Source organism: Nerophis lumbriciformis, linkage group LG28 (assembly GCF_033978685.3).
Source record: "Nerophis lumbriciformis linkage group LG28, RoL_Nlum_v2.1, whole genome shotgun sequence".
NCBI classification, from domain to species: Eukaryota; Metazoa; Chordata; class Actinopteri; order Syngnathiformes; family Syngnathidae; genus Nerophis; species Nerophis lumbriciformis.
Genome location: NC_084575.2, coordinates 3,378,804 through 3,400,916, shown reverse-complemented (window position 1 = coordinate 3,400,916; position 22,113 = coordinate 3,378,804). Strand labels below are relative to the sequence as shown.

Below are 22,113 nucleotides of genomic sequence, written 5' to 3'. Positions count from 1 at the left end.
GGACCGTATACAGAATAAAATATTTACACTATTTACATCAGTGAAGTTCAAAATGCCTCAATCAGTGCTGCCTCGTAGTTATAAAAACTTTTCAAATTGCCCCTTATCCTATTTCCAAGTCTGTTTCAGTACTCACTGTGCCACTTTTGAATTGATTTTAGGAAAAAAGGAGGTATTTCCCGTGTTTTTATTAGTTGTTTTGCTACACACTTTTAACCCAACACACGGAAGAACACAAATAATGTCATTGTGTTAACAGTGTCAGTCCAAAACTATTTCTCTTCTCTCTTTATCTTATTTACATTTACCCAACAGACATCCAGCAGCCCCCTCACATGAACGAGGAAGAGGAGGATCCACAGCCCACCCACATGAAAGAGGAAGAGGAGGATCCACTCATGAAAGAGGAAGATGAGGGAGAGTGTGTTGTAGGGCAGGAGGAGGATGATGTCAGCAAGTTTCCACTGACTGTTGTCTCTGTGAAGACTGAAGAGCATGAAGACAAAGCACCTGAGTCCTCACAGCTTCATCACAGTCCAAGTAAGCACATATCATTTTATTCTCAGGGCATTCAATCCATCACAACTGGACTGTTCACTTTGTCTTAGAAGACTCATCCAAGAAGGCTTCATCACTTCATGCTCATACACTTCAAGTCTTAAATCTAATCCTTGGAATTTAGAGGGGAACTGCACTTTTTTGGGGAATTTTTTCTATCGTTCACAATCATTATAAAAGACATGATGGTGGATATAGTTAAAAAAAAAAAATCACATTCTAACTAGGGCTACTATGGCTTTTTATTATTATGTGGATATGTTTAGGCCATGTCACAATACACCATATATATGTGGATATGTTTAGGCCATGTCACGATACACCATATATATGTGGATATGTTTAGGCCATGTCAGGATACACCATATATATGTGGATATGTTTAGTCCATATCACAATACACCATATATATGTGGATATGTTTAGGCCATGTCACGATACACCATATACAAACCCTGTTTCCATATGAGTTGGGAAATTGTGTTAGATGTAAATATAAACGGAATACAATGATTTGCAAATGATTTTCAACCCATATTCAGTTGAATATGCTACAAAGACAACATATTTGATGTTCAAACTGATAAACATTTTTTTTTTTTTTGCAAATAATCATTAACTTTAGAATTTGATGCCAGCAACACGTGACAAAGAAGTTGGGAAAGGTGGCAATAAATACTGATAAAGTTGAGGAATGCTCATCAAACACTTATTTGGAATATCCCACAGGTTTGCAGGCTAATTGGGAACAGGTGGGTGCCATTATTGGGTATAAAAACAGCTTCCCAAAAAATGCTCAGTCTTTCACAAGAAAGGATGGGGCGAGGTACACCCTTTTGTCCACAACTGCGTGAGCAAATAGTCAAACAGTTTAATAACAACGTTTCTCAAAGTGCAATTGCAAGAAATTTAGGGATTTCAACATCTACGGTCCATAATATCATCAAAAGGTTCAGAGAATCTGGAGAAATCACTCCACGTAAGCGACATGGCCGGAAACCAAAATTGAATGACCGTGACCTTCGATCCCTCAGACGGCACTGGATCAACAAGCGACATCAATCTCTAAAGGATATCACCACATAGGCTCAGGAACACTTCAGAAATCACTGTCACTAAATACAGTTGGTCGCTACATCTGTAAGTGCAAGTTAAAGCTCTACTCTGCAAAGCGAAAGCCATTTATCAACAACATCCAGAAACGCCGCCGGCTTCTCTGGGCCTGAGATTATCTAAGATGGACTGATGCAAAGTGGAAAAGTGTTCTGTGGTCTGACGAGTCCACATTTCAAATTGTTTTCTGAAATATTCGACATCGTGTCATCCGGACCAAAGGGGAAGCAAACCATTCAGACTGTTATCGACACAAAGTTCAAAAGCCAGCATCTGTGATGGTATGGGGGTGTATTAGTGCCCAAGGCATGGGTAACTTACACATATGTGAAGGCACCATTAATGCTGAAAGGTACATACAGGTTTTGGAACAACATATGCTGCCATCTAAGCACCGTCTTTTTCATAGACGCCCCTGCTTATTTCAGCAAGACAATGCCAAGCCACATTCAGCACGTGTTACAACAGCGTGGTTTCGTAAAAAAAAAAGAGTGCGGGTAATTTCCTGGCCCGCCTGCAGTCCAGACCTGTCTGCAATCGAAAATGTGTGGCGCATTATGAAGCGTAAAATACGACAGCAGAGACCCCGGACTGTTGAACGACTGAAGCTCTACATAAAACAAGAATGGGAAATAATTCCACTTTCAAAGCTTCAACAATTAGTTTCCTCAGTTCCCAATCGTTTGAGTGTTGTTAAAAGAAAAGGTGATGTAACACAGTGGTGAACATGCCCTTTCCCAACTAATTTGGCACGTGTTGCAGCCATGAACTTCTAAGTTAATTATTGTTTGCAAAAAAAAAATAAAGTTTATTAGTTTGAACATCAAATATGTTGTCTTTGTAGTGCATTCAAGTGAATATGGGTTGAAAAGGATTTGCAAATCATTGTATTCCGTTTATATTTACATCTAACACAATTTCCCAACTCATATGGAAACGGGGTTTGTATATGTGGATATGTTTAGTCCATGTCACGATACACCATATATATGTGGATATGTTTAGGCCATGTCACAATACACCATATATATGTGAATATGTTTAGTCCATGTCACGATACACCATGTACCGTATTTTCCGCACTATAAGCCGCCCCGGGTTATTAGCCGCACCTTCAATGAATGGCATATTTCAAAACTTTGTCCACCTATAAGCCGCCCCGGACTATAAGCCGCGCCTACGCTGCGCTAAAGGGAATGTCAAAAAAACAGTCAGATAGGTCAGTCAAACTTTAATAATATATTAAAAACCAGCGTTCTAACAACTCTGTCCCAAAATGTACGCAAATGTGCAATCACAAACATAGTAAAATTCAAAATAGTGCAGAGCAATAGCAACATAATGTTGCTCGAACGTTAATGTCACAACACACAAAATAAACATAGCACTCACTTTCTGAAGTTATTGTTCATTCGTAAATCCTTCGAATTCTTCGTCTTCGGTGTCCGAATTGAAAAGTTGGTCAAATGTGGGATCCAAAATGGCCGGTTCCGTCTCGTCGAAGTCATCGGAGTCAGTGTCACTGTTGTCCAGCAGTTCTGTGAATCCTGCCTTCCGGAAAGCTCGGACCACAGTTGTGACCGAAATATCTGCCCAGGCATTTACGATCCACTGGCAGATGTTGGCGTATGTCGTCCGGCGCCGTCTGCCTGTCTTAGTGAAGGTGTGTTCGCCTTCGGTCATCCATTGTTCCCACGCCGTTCGCAGTCGTGATTTGAATGCCCTGTTGACACCAATATCCAGCGGTTGGAGTTCTTTGGTTAATCCACCCAGAATGACGGCGAGTGTTGTATTTGTGTGCTTCACTTATTTTTTGACACCATCTGTGATGTGGGCGCGCATAGAGTCGTATATCAACATGGACGGAGCTGTGTGAAAAAAGCCACCCGGCCTCTTCGCGTAAACTTCCCTTAACCACTCGCTCATCTTTTCTTCATCCATCCATCCCTTCGAGTTAGCTTTTATGATGACGCCGGCTGGAAAGGTCTCTTTTGGCAAGGTCTTCCTTTTGAATATCACCATGGGTGGAAGTTTCAGGCCATTAGCATGGCAAGCTAGAACCACAGTGAAGGACGACTTCTCATTCCCTGTGGTGCGAATATTCACCGTACGTGCTCCCGTTGTATCCACAGTATCCACAGTGCGGTTCACAGGAATATCAGTTGCTGTGAAATAGTAATCCGTGTGAGGATGGAGAGATTGCGTCTTTTCATGAACCGGATCGGATCCTTGTCGCTTAGTAGGAGCCATTTTGTGGTCTTTACAGATGTAAACAGGAAATGAAACGTACGGTAATATCCGCGCGCTTTTTCTTCTTCTACGCGGGCGGGTGGTTGCTTACAGTAGAAGAAGAAGCGCTTCCTGTTCTATGGGGGCGGGTGCTTACCTTGGCGGTTGCTTGCGTAGAAGAAGAAGCGCTTCCTGTTCTACCAGGAAAAAAGATGGCGGCTGTTTACCGAAGTTGCGAGATCGAAACTTTATGAAAATGAATCTTAATATTTATCCATATATAAAGCGCACCGGGTTAAAAGCCGCACTGTCAGCTTTTGAGTAAATTTGTGGTTTTTAGGTGCGGCTAATGGTGCGGAAAATACGGTATATGTGGATATGTTTAGGCCATGTCACGATACACCAAATATATGTGGATATGTTTAGGCCATGTCACGATACACCAAATATATGTGGATATGTTTAGGCCATGTCACGATACACCAAATATATGTGGATATGTTTAGTCCATGTCACGATACACCATACAGGTAAAAGCCAGTAAATTAGAATATTATGAAAAACTTGATTTATTTCAGTAATTGCATTCAAAAGGTGTAACTTGTACATTATATTTATTCATTGCACACAGACTGATGCATTCAAATGTTTATTTCATTTAATTTTGATGATTTGAAGTGGCAACAAATGAAAATCCAAAATTCCGTGTGTCACAAAATTAGAATATTACTTAAGGCTAATACAAAAAAGGGATTTTTAGAAATGTTGGCCAACTGAAAAGTATGAAAATGAAAAATATGAGCATGTACAATACTCAATACTTGGTTGGAGCTCCTTTTGCCTCAATTACTGCGTTAATGCGGCGTGGCATGGAGTCGATGAGTTTCTGGCACTGCTCAGGTGTTATGAGAGCCCAGGTTGCTCTGATAGTGGCCTTCAACCAGCAGATGACATGGCACCCCAAACCATCACTGATGGTGGAAACTTTACACTAGACTTCAGGCAACGTGGATCCTGTGCCTCTCCTGTCTTCCTCCAGACGCTGGGACCTCGATTTCCAAAGGAAATGCAAAATTTGCATGGTTGGGTGATGGTTTGGGGTGCCATGTCATCTGCTGGTGTCGGTCCACTCTGTTTCCTGAGATCCAGGGTCAACACAGCCGTCTACCAGCAAGTTTTAGAGCACTTCATGCTTCCTGCTGCTGACCTGCTCTATGGAGATGGAGATTTCAAGTTCCAACAGGACTTGGCGCCTGCACACAGCGCAAAATCTACCCGTGCCTGGTTTACGGACCATGGTATTTCTGTTCTAAATTGGCCCGCCAACTCCCCTGACCTTAGCCCCATAGAAAATCTGTGGGGTATTGTGAAAAGGAAGATGCAGAATGCCAGACCCAAAAACGCAGAAGAGTTGAAGGCCACTATCAGAGCAACCTGGGCTCTCATAACACCTGAGCAGTGCCAGAAACTCATCGACTCCATGCCACGCCGCATTAACGCAGTAATTGAGGCAAAAGGAGCTCCAACCAAGTATTGAGTATTGTACATGCTCATATTTTTCATTTTCATACTTTTCAGTTGGCCAACATTTCTAAAAATCCCTTTTTTGTATTAGCCTTAAGTAATATTCTAATTTTGTGACACACGGAATTTTGGATTTTCATTTGTTGCCACTTCAAATCATCAAAATTAAATGAAATAAACATTTGAATGCATCAGTCTGTGTGCAATGAATAAATATAATGTACAAGTTACACCTTTTGAATGCAATTACTGAAATAAATCAAGTTTTTCAAAATATTCTAATTTACTGGCTTTTACCTGTATATATGTGGATATGTTTAGGCCATGTCACGATACACCATATATATGTGGATATGTTTAGGCCATGTCACGATACACCATATATATGTGGATATTTTGCCTTAGCCTTGAATGAACACTTGATGCATATAATCACAGCAGTATGATGATTCTATGTGTCTACATTAAAACATTATTCTTCATACTGCATTAATATATGCTACTTTTAAACTTTCATGCAGAGGGAAATCACAACTAAGTCAATTTAGCAAAAGTGTATTTATTAAACAGTTATTAAGCAGTGGCACAAACATTCATGTCATTTCCAAACAGAAAGTGCAAGATTGTCAGAGACATTTTAAAACAAGCTATTAGTGCACTTTTGTGCATGATGACACTAAGATGACATATTTAGACGTAGACTTAGACTTAGACTTCCTTTTTATTGTCATTCAAATGTGAACTTTACAGCACAGATAAGAACGAAATTTCGTTACATAAGCTCATGGTAGTGCAGGATAAAAAAGCAATACGGTGCATATATAAATAAATAAATAGATTACTGTACAGATAAACATATTGCACTTTTTCACATCCGTCCACGGGGAGTGGACTTATGTTAAGGGGATAATTTAATTATGATGCGTTCAAGAGTCTTACGGCCTGATGGAAGAAGCTGTTACAGAACCTGCGGAACCTCTTTCTAGAGTCCAGCAGTGAAAACAGTCCTTGGTGGGGGTGGGAGGAGTCTTTGCAGATTTTCTGAGCCCTGGTCAGGCAGCGGCTTTTTGCTATCTCCTGGATAGGAGGAAGAGGAGTCCTGATGATCTTTTCCGCCATCCTCACCACTCTCTGGAGAGACTTCCAGTCTGTGGCATTGCAGGCTCCAGTCCAGACAGAGATGCTGTTGGTCAGCAGGCTCTCTATAGTGCCTCTGTAGAATGTGCTGAGAATGGGGGGGTGCTCTTTTCGTCCGACGCAAAAAGTGCATGCGCCGCTGAGCTCTTTTTACAAGTCACATAGTCACATATCACATATTAAAACAACACTAAATTAAAGTGCACTTTTTGTACAGAACGCCACTACAATAGTTTAAAACAAATAAAGTGCACGTTGGTGCATGATGTCACACAAGATATTTCAATAAGTGTCAAATAAAAATGAGCTGCATTATAGGAAATCAAATAGTGTATGTCCTTCACTATGTGGTAGGTTCCTGCGGACGTTATCTCCTTCTGTTGTTGACTATTTGTTTCATACAGTGTTGATGTGGAAATGGTTGCTTGGGCATTTTGTGGGTGTGGCACTAAACGGAGATGTTGACATGCAGAGTTTCAAGCACTCTTCATTCTCTAGCGGGTGACTTTTAAAATGATGCTACATTAGCAGTGCTGCTACTTTTTGTAGCAACGCTTTTGCCGCATACTTGTTCACCATCTACCCGTTTGAAGCCAAACCACCGCCAGATGATGGACCCCCTGCTGTTTGTCTCGGGAATTAATTCTTCCTTCATTTGTTACCAGATTGGCACCTTCTTTCTCTCGTATTACCACTAGCACCACAGCTAACGTTACCATGCCGCTACCTGTCTGCTCCGTGAGAGCGTATGACGTTGCACACGTGACAGTATGTGACGTATGTAAGAAGGTGCGCTTGTTTTATGTCTCTGTGAGAAGGAGAGACAAGAAAGAGTGAGAAGAGCCTGTAGTGTAATGCCTGCAGCTAAAAGCAACTGTGTGAGAACGTATACTCCAATATCACCATATAGTCATTTTCTATATCGCACAGAGACAAACCCACAATATATCCAGTATATTCCATGCATCACCCAGCCCTAATTCTAACTCATAAATGTAAATAAAAGTCCACTTGCAATGGAGCCAATGGGAGGTCCTCTATAACCATCCAAAATACACCAACAATACTCCATTTGCATTTTGTGGCTTGAATGTCCACCAAGTGTTAGTTGAGTTGAGTTTGAGTTTATCTGGAACATGCAAGCATACAACATGATACATCACACATGCATGCATACAACATGATACATCACACATGCATGCATACAACATGATACATCACACATGCATGCATACAACATGATACATCACACATGCATGCATACAACATGATACATCACACGTGCATGCATACAACATGATACATCACACGTGCATGCATACAACATGATACATCACACATGTATGCATACAACATGATACATCACACATGCATGCATACAACATGATACATCACACATGTATGCATACAAAATGATACATCACGCATGCATGCATACAACATGATACATCACACATGCATGCATACAACATGATACATCACACATGCATGCATACAACATGATACATCACACATGCATGCATACAACATGATACATCACACATGCATGCATACAACATGATACATCACACATGCATGCATACAACATGATACATCACACATGCATGCATACAACATGATACATCACACATGCATGCATACAGCATGATACATCACACATGCATGCATACAAGCTCTATATCCAACATGATGTATTATTATAACTGATCTTTTTTGTAACACAGTTAATGAATGAAGTGTACTTTTGTAGTTATTTCCCATATTTCTACACAATAAGTCAGATATGTAACACTAGTGAGCAGTAGAGAATATGAAGTGATTATTCATCAATTATTATACCTAGACATGTGGTTTCATTTACTCTTTGAATTTCTATTCCGTCTATTTGTGTTTGTGTTTGACTTTCTCTTCTACTGTTACCAAATAGCATTATTTTACTTTTACTGAGATTCAAATATTGTCAAAGCATCTTTTTAATGTGTTCATTTCTTCTGTTATTATTTGTATTATCTTCTGTGTGTTCTCTCCTGAACAAAACGCTGTTGTATCATCCGCAAATAATACTAACTTTAAATATTTTGTAACTTCACAAATGTCATCTATATAGAGATTGAATAATTTAGGTCCTAGTATTGATCCCTGAGGTACACCACAGGATATATTTGGTGTTGTAGAAGTGTGTTGGCCTATCTTCACGTATTGTTTCCTGTTGGTTAAATAACTTCTTATCCAGTTTAAGACCAACCCTCTGATGCCATATCCTTCTAGTTTTTTGATGAAAATATTGTGATTAATTGTGTCAAATGCTTTAGTTCGATCCAACAACACTGCTGCTGCACATTTTTTACTATCTATTGCATTGCTCATTTCTTCTGTCATTTCAATGAAAGCCATCAAAGTTGAAATATTAGCTGTGTATCCATATTGCTTCTCTTCTAGTATTCTATGTTTGTTTGTGAAACTCTCTAATCTGTTACTTTTTCAATGATTGTAGAAAACTGTGGAAGTAAAGAAACAGGTCTAAAATGTGTAAATTGGTATTTGTCTCTAGTCTTATACAAACCCTGTTTCCATATGAGTTGGGAAATTGTGTCAGATGTAAATATAAACAGAATACAATGATTTGCAAATCATTTTCAACCCATATTCAGTTGAATATGCTACAAAGACAACATATTTGATGTTCAAACTCATAAACTTTTTTTTTTTTTGCAAATAATAATTAACTTAGAATTTCATGGCTGCAACACGTGCCAAAGTAGTTGGGAAAGGGCATGTTCATCACTGTGTTACATGGCCTTTCCTTTTAACAACACTCAGTAAACGTTTGGGAACTGAGGAGACACATTTTTGAAGCTTCTCAGGTGGAATTCTTTCCCATTCTTGCTTGATGTACAGCTTCAGTTGTTCAACAGTCCGGGGGTCTCCGTTGTGCTATTTTAGACTCCATAATGCGCCACACATTTTCAATGGGAGACAGGTCTGGACTACAGGCAGGCCAGTCTAGTACCCGCACTCTTTTACTATGAAGCCACGTTGATGTAACACGTGGCTTGGCATTGTCTTGCTGAAATAAGCAGGGGCGTCCATGGTAACGTTGCTTGGATGGCAACATATGTTGCTCCAAAACCTGTATGTACCTTTCAGCATTAATGGTGCCTTCACAGATGTGTAAGTTACCCATGTCTTGGGCACCAATACACCCCCATACCATCACACATGCTGGATTTTACACTTTGCGCCTATAACAATCCGGATGGTTCTTTTCCTCTTTGGTCCAGAGGACACGACGTCCACAGTTTCCAAAAACAATTTTAAATATGGACCTGTCAGACCACAGAACACTTTTCTACTTTGTATCAGTCCATCTTAGATGAGCTCAGGCCCAGCGAAGCCGACGGCGTTTCTGGGTGGTGTTGATTTTGCCTTGCATAGGAGAGTTTTAACTTGCACTTACAGATGTAGCGACCAACTCTAGTTACTGACAGTGGGTTTCTGAAGTGTTCCTGAGCCCATGTGGTGATATCCTTTACACAATGATGTCGCTTGTTGATGCAGTACAGCCTGAGGGATCGAAGGTCACGGGCTTAGCTGCTTACGTGCAGTGATTTCTCCAGATTCTCTGAACCCTTTGATGATATTACGGACTGTAGATGGTGAAATCCCTAAATTCCTTGCAATAGCTGCTTGAGAAAGGTTTTTCTTAAACTGTTCAACAATTTGCTCACGCATTTGTTGACAAAGTGGTGACCCTCGCCCCATCCTTGTTTGTGAATGACTGAGCATTTCATGGAATCTACTTTTATACCCAATCATGGCACCCACCTGTTCCCAATTAGCCTGTTCACCTGTGGGATGTTCCAAATAAGTGTTTGATGAGCATTCCTCAACTTTATCAGTATTTATTGCCACCTTTCCCAACTTCTTTGTCACGTGTTGCTGCCATCAAATTCTAAAGTTAATGATTATTTGAAAAAACAAAAAATGTTTATCAGTTTGAACATCAAATATGTTGTCTTTGTAGCATATTCAACTGAATATGGGTTGAAAAGGAATTGCAAATCATTGTATTCTGTTTATATTTACATCTAACACAATTTCCCACCTCATATGGAAACGGGGTTTGCAAATTGGTGCAACTTTAGCTATTTTCATTTAGTTTGGGTATTTGAAATGATAGGTTACTAATATACATGAATGGTCCTGAGATCTCTTCTAGAACCTTTTTTATGGTTTCCATATCAATTCCATTACAATCAGTTGAAGTCTTAGATTACAGGATTATAACTATTTCCTCCTATTCCACATTACTGAGGAACATGGAGTTGGGATTTGGCTCTATGGTATCATTATAGTCCTCAATTGAAACTGGGTCTGGAATCCTTTCTTCCAATATTTACAAAGAAATTATTGAAGCTTTCAACTACTTCCTTCATGTTGTCATTATTTGTGTTTCCGTCTAAGAAGTATTGGGGGTAATCCCCCCAAATATAAGCTTTGGCTTCAGCCTATTCCTTTTTCCGTCATTCTTTTTCTTCTCTTTTTGTGTGTAAATGTGTATGATTGTTAAATATGTATCATCTGTACTGTTAAACTGGTCACACAGAATGGTTGATGGTTGATTATATGATGGAAATAAACTTATTTCATTCAAATAAACATATGGGACGCAGGTTGTCTTACGTCAGCACCAGAAGTGGTCAAATCAGCTGCTCACCTGGCAGGTTTTTTGGGGATGAATAGGGAAGTCCTTCTTTAGCTGCCGTCTTGTTTTATCATATATTGCTGCCTTTGCACCTGTCAATGTTCACTTTTGTATGCACATTAAATCAACAACAAACCCTGACTTTGGAGCAATGTTCACGGACTCTAGTATTAGATGCAATGTTATTGGGACCATGATTTATGTCATAACTTGTTCACACCTCCTCATATGGAAGATACTTTTCCTTCTTCATGTCTCAAGAACACACACACACACATACACACGCACACACACACACACACACACATTATTGTATGTGTGACCTTCTTGACAACCTCTGAAAAATGCCTACCACTTTAGGACCAGCATTTTTAAATATATAAAGATTTATATTTACAACATTAATAATATATACATACTATGCAATCATAAAAAAGGTAAGCTTTTTGTAAATTTGTTTTGGATTTAGTTTTTTGTAATTGGTTTTCAATCTTCATTATTTACCGTATTTTCCGCACTATAAGCCGCACCTAAAAACCACAAATTTTCACAAAAGCTGACAGTGCGGCTTATAACCCGGTGCGCCTTATATATGGATTAATATAAATATTTATTTTCATAAAGTTTCGGTCTCGCAACTACGGTAAACAGCCGCCATCTTTTTTCCCCGTAGAAGAGGAAGCGCTTCTTCTTCTATGGTAAGCAACCGCCAAGGTAAGCACCCGCCCCCATAGAAGAGGAAGCGCTTCTTCTTCTACTGTAAGCAACCACCCGCCCCCATAGAAGAAGAAGCCCCCGGATATTGCGTTTCATTTCATTTGTGTGTTTACATCTGTAAAGACCACAAAATGGCTCCTACTAAGCGACACGCGTATAACGCAGAATTTAAACTTAAGGCAATATTTAACCAAAGAACTCCAACCGCTCGATATTGGTGTCAACAGGGCATTTAAAGCACGACTGCGAACGGCGTGGGAACAATGGATGACCGAAGGCGAACACACCTTCACTAAGACAGGGAGACAGCGCCGGACGACATACGCCAACATCTGCCAATGGATCGTAAATGCCTGGGCGGATATTTCGGTCACAACTGTGGTCCGAGCTTTCCGGAAGGCAGGATTCACAGAACTGCGACGAGACGGAGCCGGCCATTTTGGATCCCGTATTCGCCCAACTTTTTAATTCGGACACCGAAGGAGAAGAATTCGAGGGATTTATGAATGAAGAATAACTTCAGAAAGTGAGCGTTATGTTTATTTTGTGTGTTGTGACATTAACGTTTGAGCAACATTAAGTTATTGATGCACTATTTTGAATTTTACTATGTTTGTGATTGCACATTTGCACATTACCGTACATTTTGGGAGTGAACAGAGTTGTTAGAACGCTGGTTTTTAATATATTATTAAAGTTTGACTGACCTATCTGACTGTTTTTTTGACATTCCCTTTAGCGCAGTTAGATGCGGCTTATAACACGGGACGGCTTATAGGTGGACAAAGTTTTGAAATATGCCGTTCATTGAAGGCGCGGCTTATAACCCAGGGCGGCTTATGGTGCGGAAAATACGGTACTTCAAGTTATTACGATCTCTCTCTCTCTCTCTCTCTCTCTCTCTCTCTCTCTCTCTCTCTCTCTCTCTCTCTCTCTCTCTCTCTCTCTCTCTCTCTCTCTCTCTCTCTCTCACACACACACTTGTTATTACATATGTTGACCAGATGTTGAGATATTTGCTGGGAGTCCATATTGGTTCTCCACCAGCGTCCCACTTTTGTTGATAAATAAATCTAATCAGCTATTGAATAGTTTTTCCATGATTTTGGAGAATGGTGGAAGTAATGAAACTGGTGTGTAGTTAGTAAACTGGTGTATGTCTCCATTCTTAGAAATTGGTACGACTTTTGCAATTTTCATTTTGTCAGGGAATTTGCGGGTTAGAAATGATACGTTGCTGATATATGTCAGAGGTTCTGAAATGTCTTCTATAACCTTTTTTATGGTTACCATATCTATTCCATGACAGTCGGTTGAGGTCTTGGATTTACAATGTTTTACAATTTTGATTATTTCTTCTTTTGTCACGTTCTTAACAAACATGGAATTGGGATTTCTGTCTATGAGCTCACTCAAGTCCTCAACTGATCCATCATCTGCATTTGGAAATCTTTGTTCCACATTCTTTCCGATATTAACAAAGTAATCATTAAAACGTTCAACTATTTGGTTCATATTGTCATTTTTTGTATTTCCATGTAGAAAGTACTGGGGGTAATCTTTCTTAGCAGCATTTTTAATGATGCTATTTAGGATGCCCCATGTTGCTCTCATGTTGTTTCTGTTCTTCTTTAATAATTGTCTGTAGTATTCCTTCTTACATGTTCCTAGTATACCAATTAGATTCTTTTTATATTTATTATACTTATTTTCTGCCTCTATAGATGTCTGTGTTATTAATATTCCATATAATGTCTTTTTTTTGTGACAAGCATTTTTCAGTCCTTTTGTCATCCATGGTTGGTTGTTTTTCTTTTGCTTCTTACTAACTTCTTTCCATGGACAACATAAACATTGATATTATGCATGTGGGCCAATATATATATATATATATATATATATATATATATATATATATATATATATATATATATATATATATATATATATATATTTGATGTGGCAAGCTACTTTTGCAGTGTAGCTTGTAGTGTAGCGTGCTACAATTCTCTGAGGATAGCTTAGCTCCATTTAATTGAGAGTAACTTGTAGCTTAGCTTACTACATTGTCCAGGTAGCTTGCCCATCACTGTCTATTTGGCCTAGCTCACATGTCAATAGTTTGAATACTGCAAACTTCAATACAGTAACACCTCATTTGTTCTGCAGACATCCAGCGGGTGTCAGCGGGGAGTCATGAAGAGGAGTGGCACACCAGTGTGGGACAGAAGGAGCTACAGGCCCCCTCCCACATTAAAGAGGAGCAGCTTCATGATGAAGATGAAGCTCAGTCCTTCCAGCTTCATCACAGTCAAAGTGAGGAGAACAGAGGGGCGGAGCTTGTAAGTCAACACATCACAGAAGCTGATGGAGAGCATTGTGAAGATATCAAGTCAGAACCAGACAGCATCTTTGCTCCACTGTCAGACATGGACCACATGATGTCACACTCTTCTGATCACAGTGACCACATCCAAAAACCTTTGGAGAGTAAAAATGACTCTAAAGGTGATACGAGACATCACACTAACAACAAACACTTTGACTGCTCTGAATGTGGGAAATCATTTAGACGGAAGAGTCATTTTACAGTACACATGAGAACACATACTGGAGAGAAACCTTTTACTTGCTCTGTTTGTAAGAAGAGTTTCTCCAGAAAGCCACACTTGACCACACACATGAGAACACACACTGGAGAGAAACCTTTTACTTGCTCTGTTTGTAAGAAGAGTTTCTCCAGAAAGCCACACTTGACCACACACATGAGAACACACACTGGAGAGAAACCTTTTACTTGCTCTGTTTGTAAGAAGAGTTTCTCCACAAAGCCACACATGACCACACACATGAGAACACACACCGGAGAGAAACCTTTTGCTTGCTCAGCTTGTGCTAAAAGATTCAAATCTAAGAGGGAAATGATATTACACATGAGAACACACACAGGTGAGAAACCTTTTAATTGCTCTGTTTGTAAGAAGAGTTTCTCCAGAAAGGCACACATGACCACACACATGAGAACACACACTGGAGAGAAACCTTTTGCTTGCTCAGCTTGTGCTAAAAGATTCAAATCTAAGAGCGAAATTATATTACACATGAGAACACACACAGGTGAGAAACCTTTTAATTGCTCTGTTTGTAAGAAGAGTTTCTCCATGAAGTATAGCATGACCACACACATGAGAACACACACTGGAGAGAAACCTTTTGCTTGCTCAGCTTGTGCTAAAAGATTCAACACTAAGCAGGAAATTATATTACACATGATAACACACACAGGTGAGAAGCCTTTTACTTGCTCTGTTTGTAAGAAGAGTTTCTCCAGCAAGCAAAGCATGACCACACACATGAGAACACACACTGGAGAGAAACCGTTGAGTTGCTCTGCGTGTGTTAAAAGGTTCAGGTATAATTATCAGGTGAGTAAACACAAGTGTTTAACAGTCAGGAAAGCTGCAGGGATGTAAAAACACTTAAACAGTGATTGTGCTAAATGTAGTTTAAAAACACAGCATGTTTAATAAGAATGTATATTTGATGTTGTATGTAGTGCTTCTCATCTTCTAGTCTTATATGTTGTCCTGTACTTACTTTTTAAGTTGTGTGCATGTATTGAATATTATATATGTAGCTACTATTCTATTTTATTTTATCGTTATTATTATCATTTGTATTCTTTTCACACATTTTTTCCATTGCATTTTATTGATGTTATTATCCAATTAAAAGTATGAATGAATAAAATGGTTAACAAAATGTGGACTCTGGTAGATTAGCAGCATTGTTACATCATGGATGTTAACTACTGCAAAACATCAACAAAGAAGAAAAATGCTGAAGTTAGCAACACATCACTGAACTTTAGAGCCATCGTGAGTGGAGTTGCTTGTTTTTATTGCTGCATTTGTACTTATTTCACCTCACATCTTCACTTTTAATCCTAAAGTCTTCTTCACATATATTGTTGTAGGCTTCTAACATTTATGTTTCTGATGTGTGTGTGTAGTCTGTGGAAAGGGTTGTTGTCCCTTGTGGATCCAATTGTTCACTTGCACAGATACATCTTCATCATCATCATCATCATCATCATCATCATCATCATCATCATCATCATCATCATCATCACCGGTCCACTACTGGACGAAATCTTAGCATTAATGTTTTAATATAAGTGTGACCTCATTATTCCTTGATAATAAGACTAAAAATACAGATTTAAGCACCTCTTGTAGTACTCCAACTCGCCACACTGAGAAGTGGGGGTGATCATGAGCTAGCAGATGCATGTTGCTATCATGTTTTATCAGCGAGGAAGACAGTGTTTGTGTTTACTTTTTTGTCAGATCCAAGTTTTAATGCTCTGCTGAATAAATGAATCACTATGGCTGCCAATATGGAGGATTATTTATATATTTAATCAAATACTTTTCTTAACAGCTAGAAAAATTACACCACAAAAAGTAAAACAGCAGCAGGACTCAGTAAATATGTTATTAATATACTAATTAATTAACTATAAAGAGTAACATGACAGTGGAAATTTCACAAGAATTCATTAAAAAGTGGAAATTGGGAATGCTACATAAAATCCTTTAGTGATGTTTAAGATGCAGATGAAGGAGGTGGCACCGTGCAATAAAAAAAGGGATATTTATTGATAAAAGAACAAAAAACGAGAGCAACAGGGAACTCTGAAGAAAACAAAACAAACTGCTGAAACCCAGCAAAACACTCACAGGAAATGTGGAGCAGACGGCGTCCACAAAGTACGTGCATACTAGAGCTTGGCATCAAAAAGTATATTTGATGGTCACCCGTGAACAAAGAATAATGTCCCGACAACGAAGGTAGCAAAAGGATCAATTTAAATAGTCTTGATTGCAAACAGAAAGAAGGTGAGGGGAAATGCTCGGGGACAGATGTGAAGCAGCCACAGGAAAACACCAACACAACCGGAAGAGCCGCCAAAATAAAAGCACAGGAAAGGAAGTAAAACACTAACAAAAGGCAAATAAGGCACGGCCTGGTGTAACCAGATGTGACAAATGGACTCTCAGAAATGAGCTGAGCCAAGATTGACACCCTGGATAATGAGGGATAAGCAATCTAGTGTCATGTCAGCACACTGTGACTGGAAGGCAGGATTGTTGTCTTTTATGTGGAGGCTACAGTCCCCATGAGAGAAGTGAGAACTACTTCTATCAATACAACTACTGCAACTTCATTTACATGTATTTTTTACTTACAAAATATATATTTTTTAATTTTTTATTGACATTCAGCATCAGACATTCTTATCCATTACATCATGTTTGCATACATCATACATCTATTGTCTGCCCTGAAGGTCAAAATATTATTTTTGTTTATATCCCAAAGATGACACCTCTCACCCCCACAAAAAGAGAAAAACAGCCAAAAAACAAAACAAATTAAAGTAATAATAATATTATCAAATAAATAAATAAAAAACAATAATGATATTAATAAAAAATTTGAAGACTCGAAGACTTCTATGGAAATGCAAAAACCGAGACTCCGATATCCCTCGCCCGGACGCGGGTCACTGGGGCCCCCCTCTACAGCCACCAGGTGCTCGCCATCGTGCCCCAACTCCGGGCCTGTCCCCATGGGGCCCGGCCGGGCACAGCCCGAAGAGGCAACATGGGTCCCCCCTCCAATGGTCTCACCACCCATAGCAGGGGCCATAAAGGTCGGGTGTGTTGTGAGCTGGGCGGCAGCCGAAGGCAGGGCACTTGGCGGTCCGATCCTCGACTACATAAGCTGGCTCTTGGGAAGTGGAATGTCACTTCACTGTGGGGGAAGGAGCCTGAACTAGTGCCCGAGGTGGAGAAGTTCCGGCTGGATATAGTCGGACTCACTTCGACGCACAGCAAGGGCTCTGGAACTAGTTCTCTCGAGAGGGGCTGGACTCTCTTCCACACTGGCGTTGCACGCAGTGAGAGGCAATGGGCTGGGGTAGCAATTCTTGTTGCCCCCCGGCTCAAAGTCTGCACGTTGGAGTTCAACCCAGTGGACGAGAGGGTAGCTTCCCTCCGCCTTCGGGTGGGGGGACGGGTCCTGACTGTTTGTGCTTACGCACCAAACGGCAGTTCAGAGTACCCACCCTTTTTGGATACACTCGAGGGAGTACTGGAAAGTGCTCCCCCGGGTGATTCCCTTGTCCTACTGGGGGACTTCAACGCTCATGTTGGCAACGACAGTGAAACCTGGAGAGGCGTGATTGGGAAGAATGGCCGCCCCGATCTGAACCCGAGTGGTATTTTGTTATTGGACTTTTGTGCTCGTCACAGATTGTCCATAACAAACACCATGTTCAAACATAAGGGTGTCCATATGTGTACTTGGCACCAGGGCACCCTAGGCCGCAGTTCCATGATCGACTTTGTAGTTGTGTCATCGGATTTGCGGCCTCATGTTTTGGACACTCGGCTGAAGAGAGGGGCGGAGATTTCTACATATCACCACCTGGTGGGGAGCTGGCTGTGATGGTGGGGGAGGATGCCGCACAGACCTGGCAGGCCCAAACGCATTGTGAGGGTCTGCTGGGAACATCGAGCAGAGTCTTCTGTCAGAGAGAGTTTCAATTCCCATCTACGGAAGAACTTTGAACATGTCACGAGGGAGGTGCTAGACATTGAGTCCGAGTGGACCATATGTTCCGCACCTCTATTGTCGAGGCGACTAATTGGAGCTGTGGCCGCAAGGTAAGTTGGTGCCTGTCGTGGCGGTAATCCTAGAAACTGTTGGTGGACACTGGCGGTAAGGGATACCGTCAAGCTGAAGAAAGAGTCCTATCGGGTTCTTTTGGCTCATAGGACTCCGGAGGCAGTGGACAGGTACCGACAGGCCAAGCGGTGTGCGGCTTCAGCGGTCGTGGAGGCAAAAACTCGGACATAGGAGGAGTTTGGGGAAGCAACTTCCGGACGGCTTCGAAGCAATTCTGGAACACCATCCGCTGCCTCAGGAAGGGGAAGCAGTGCACTGTCAACACCGTGTATGGTGAGGATGGATGAGATCCGCCCGGAGTTCCTTAAAGGCCTACTGAAATGATTTTGTTTCATTTAAACGGGGATAGCAGATCCATTCTATGTGTCATACTTGATCATTTCGCGATATTGCCTTATTTTTGCTGAAAGGATTTAGTAGAGAACATCGACGATAAAGTTCGCAACTTTTGGTCGCTGATAAAAAAAAGCCTTGCCTGTACCGGAAGTAGCGTGACGTCACAAGTTGAAAGTCTCCTCACATTTCCGTGTTGTTTACAATGATGGCCGCCAGCAGCGAGAGCGATTCGGACCGAGAAAGCGACGATTTCCCCATTAATTGGAGCAAGGATGAAAGATTTGTGGATGAGGAAAGTGCGAGTGAAGGACTAGTGGGGAGTGGAAGCGATTCAGATAGAGAAGAAGCTGTGAGAGGGATAGAGCCATACCGCTTTGAACCCGACGCTGACGGTGACGGTCAGGAGGACGCTGCTGATATTGATGCTGGAGTAGCACACGACATAGATCTTCTTCAGAATACAGAATGGTAAAATGTTATTTATTTATAGACTAGTTTTAGCTTGTGGCCTAGTCTTGCACTGTTACTGTTAGTGTTGCAACTTACACCCCAGGCCCAGGCCTATCTATAGACTAAGTATCCATCTTTGACACAATGTCAAACCTAATTAATTACCCATTATTTCTATGGGCCACAGCTCCATATACCGGCAATACTAAAAATATGCATGTAGATTAATAAGATCCACAATGATAATATTAATTATTGCACATGTTTGCAGATTGCAGGTGTCAATAATATGAATTGATTTACAAATATTTTGAATATTTCTATTTCCAGGTGTACATGTCACAACTGTGTGAACATGGAGACAGTGGCTGAGTGTGCCTGCTGTCATGAGCTGGAGGCAGTGGCCAGAACAATGGAGCAGGAAGGGGTGGAGACGTGCATCATAGACCACCCTGGCTTTCAATCTGTGTGTCTGGATGAATGGGTGCTGCAGACAGCGTATTACGCCTACAAACAGCAATATGGCGTGCTGCAGCAACAGCAAAATGAGTGAGGCACTAATAAGTTTCAATCATTCTTTATTCTATCAACCTTTGGAAGATAAGTCAGAATGAGCACTTTCTTATCTTATTCTTATTCTGTGAAATGTACTGTGCTACAATGTACATGACATTATATATCATAGAAGTATTACATACATGGACCGGAGATGTCAACAATAATTACAATTTACTGCAACAGTAAATGACAAATGAATAGAATGCATGACAATGTCTTTTGCATCTCAGAGAACAGTGAGTCACTGTGTATCCATGTCCGGATAATAACAGGTGCCATCATTTGCTATCAACTATTCTGTACTTGCAGGCGGAGATGACACACAGCATATCGACAGTTTGTCCACTTTTGCTGGGGATATCTGGGAAAGGAGATAAGGGTGGTACTACCAGCTTGTGTAGTACATAAGATTAGGACAACATTTCCATCGATGGACTACACGGGGTTCCAAGACGTGCAGTGACTGCAACAGAATCCACATGGCCACTGTAGTTAATCAATAAAATCAATCAATCAATCAATCAATGTTTATTTAAATAGCCCTAAATCACAAATGTCTCAAAGGGCTGCACAAGCCACAACGACATCCTCGGTACAGAGCCCACATAAGGGCAAGGAAAACTCACCCCTGTGGGACATCGATGTGAATGACTATGAGAAACCTTGGAGAGGACCGCATATGTGGGTAACCCCCCCACCCCCTCTAGGGGAGACCGAAAGCAATGGATGTCGAGTGGGTCTGACATAATATTGTGAAAGTCCAGTCCTTAGTGGATCAAACATAATAGTGAGAGTCCAGTCCATAGTGGGGCCAGCAGGAGACCATCCCGAGCAGAGACGGGTCAGCAGCGCAGAGATGTTCCCAACCGATGCACAGGCGAGCGGTCCACCCCGGGTCCCAACTCTGGACAGCCAGCACTTCATCCATGGTCACCGGAATAACCACTGCACAAGGGGGAGAGTGCGTGGGGGGGCAGAGGAGAAAAGAAAAGAAACGGCAGATCAACTGGTCTAAAAAGGGGGGCTATTTAAAAGCTACAGTATACAAATTAGTTTTAAGATGGGACTTAAATGCTTCTCCTGAGGTAGCATCTCTAACTGTTACCGGGAGGGCATTTAACACTTACCGAAGCGACTCCTGTGCTTGGCGATGGCTTCCTCCTTGTCTGGCTTCTCCAGTTCATCGCAGAGGAAGGGAGGCACATCCACAGTGACGCTGACTGGTGTTCTCTCGTCAGGGGTCTGTCTGCAGCCAGCAACAAACTCCCTGATCAAGTCATCTACGTAGCCTGCAAAATACAATTGTACATGTTCCTGCTCACAACATAATATACTCATGGAGAGTGAAACCTGACAATATTATTATCATGATACAAAGTGTAAGTGTACATGTTTTGTGTCCTCTACACTTACGGTATGTTGGCTCTGTCGCCATTTTCTTGACCACTGGCCCCCTGCTTTATACTTCGGGTAGCGTACTGCATAGCGCTCAGCACCCGCTTGTGTAGTGGCTATAGGGCGGCTCGAGTTTTCATTCCAGTGCAGCCCAGCAAGCAGGTTCCTAGGTGTGGTAACAGAATAATGTAATAATTAGTACTAAAGTATGGCACACACTAGTGACACTTAGATTAGTGTGGAAACATACCTGCACGGGTGTCACGGTGGAAGAGGGGTTAGTGCATCTGCCTCACAATACGAAGGTCCTGAGTAGTCTTGGGTTCAATCCCGGGCTCGGGATCTTTCTGTGTGGAGTTTGCATGTTCTCCCCGTGACTGCGTGGGTTCCCTCCGGGTACTCCGGCTTCCTCCCACCTCCAAAGACATGCACCTGGGGATAGGTTGATTGGCAACACTAAAATTGGCCCTAGTGTGTGAATGTGAGTGTGAATGTTGTCTGTCTATCTGTGTTGGCCCTGTGATGAAGTGGCGACTTGTCCAGGGTGTACACCGCCTTCCGCCCGATTGTAGCTGGGATGGGCTCCAGCGCCCCCCGCGACCCCAAAAAAGGGAATAAGCGGTAGAAAATGGATG

General features: G+C 41.2%; 3 protein-coding genes across 6 annotated transcripts in view; 2 read left to right on the top strand and 1 right to left on the bottom strand.

Moving 5' to 3' along the window:
• Window positions 1–15,652, top strand: part of LOC133570551 (uncharacterized) — a 270,169-nt gene extending 254,517 nt beyond the window's left edge. For 2 of the 4 annotated variants that reach the window (XM_072916476.1, XM_061923234.2), the window contains exons 3-4: window positions 316–540; window positions 14,153–15,652. In XM_072916476.1, coding sequence (XP_072772577.1) covers window positions 316–540; window positions 14,153–15,456 — 1,529 coding nt within the window. In that variant the 3' untranslated portion in view covers window positions 15,457–15,652. Of the gene's footprint in view, window positions 1–315; window positions 888–14,152 lie in introns of those variants that run through there. The other 2 variants (XM_061923268.2, XM_072916477.1) reach the window with 2 other exon arrangements.
• LOC133570591 (uncharacterized) overlaps window positions 1–22,113 on the bottom strand; it is a 463,307-nt gene that overhangs the window by 153,510 nt on the left and 287,684 nt on the right. The gene's annotated exons all lie outside the window — the stretch shown is intronic.
• LOC140680121 (uncharacterized) overlaps window positions 1–22,113 on the top strand; it is a 1,112,395-nt gene that overhangs the window by 1,050,037 nt on the left and 40,245 nt on the right. The gene's annotated exons all lie outside the window — the stretch shown is intronic.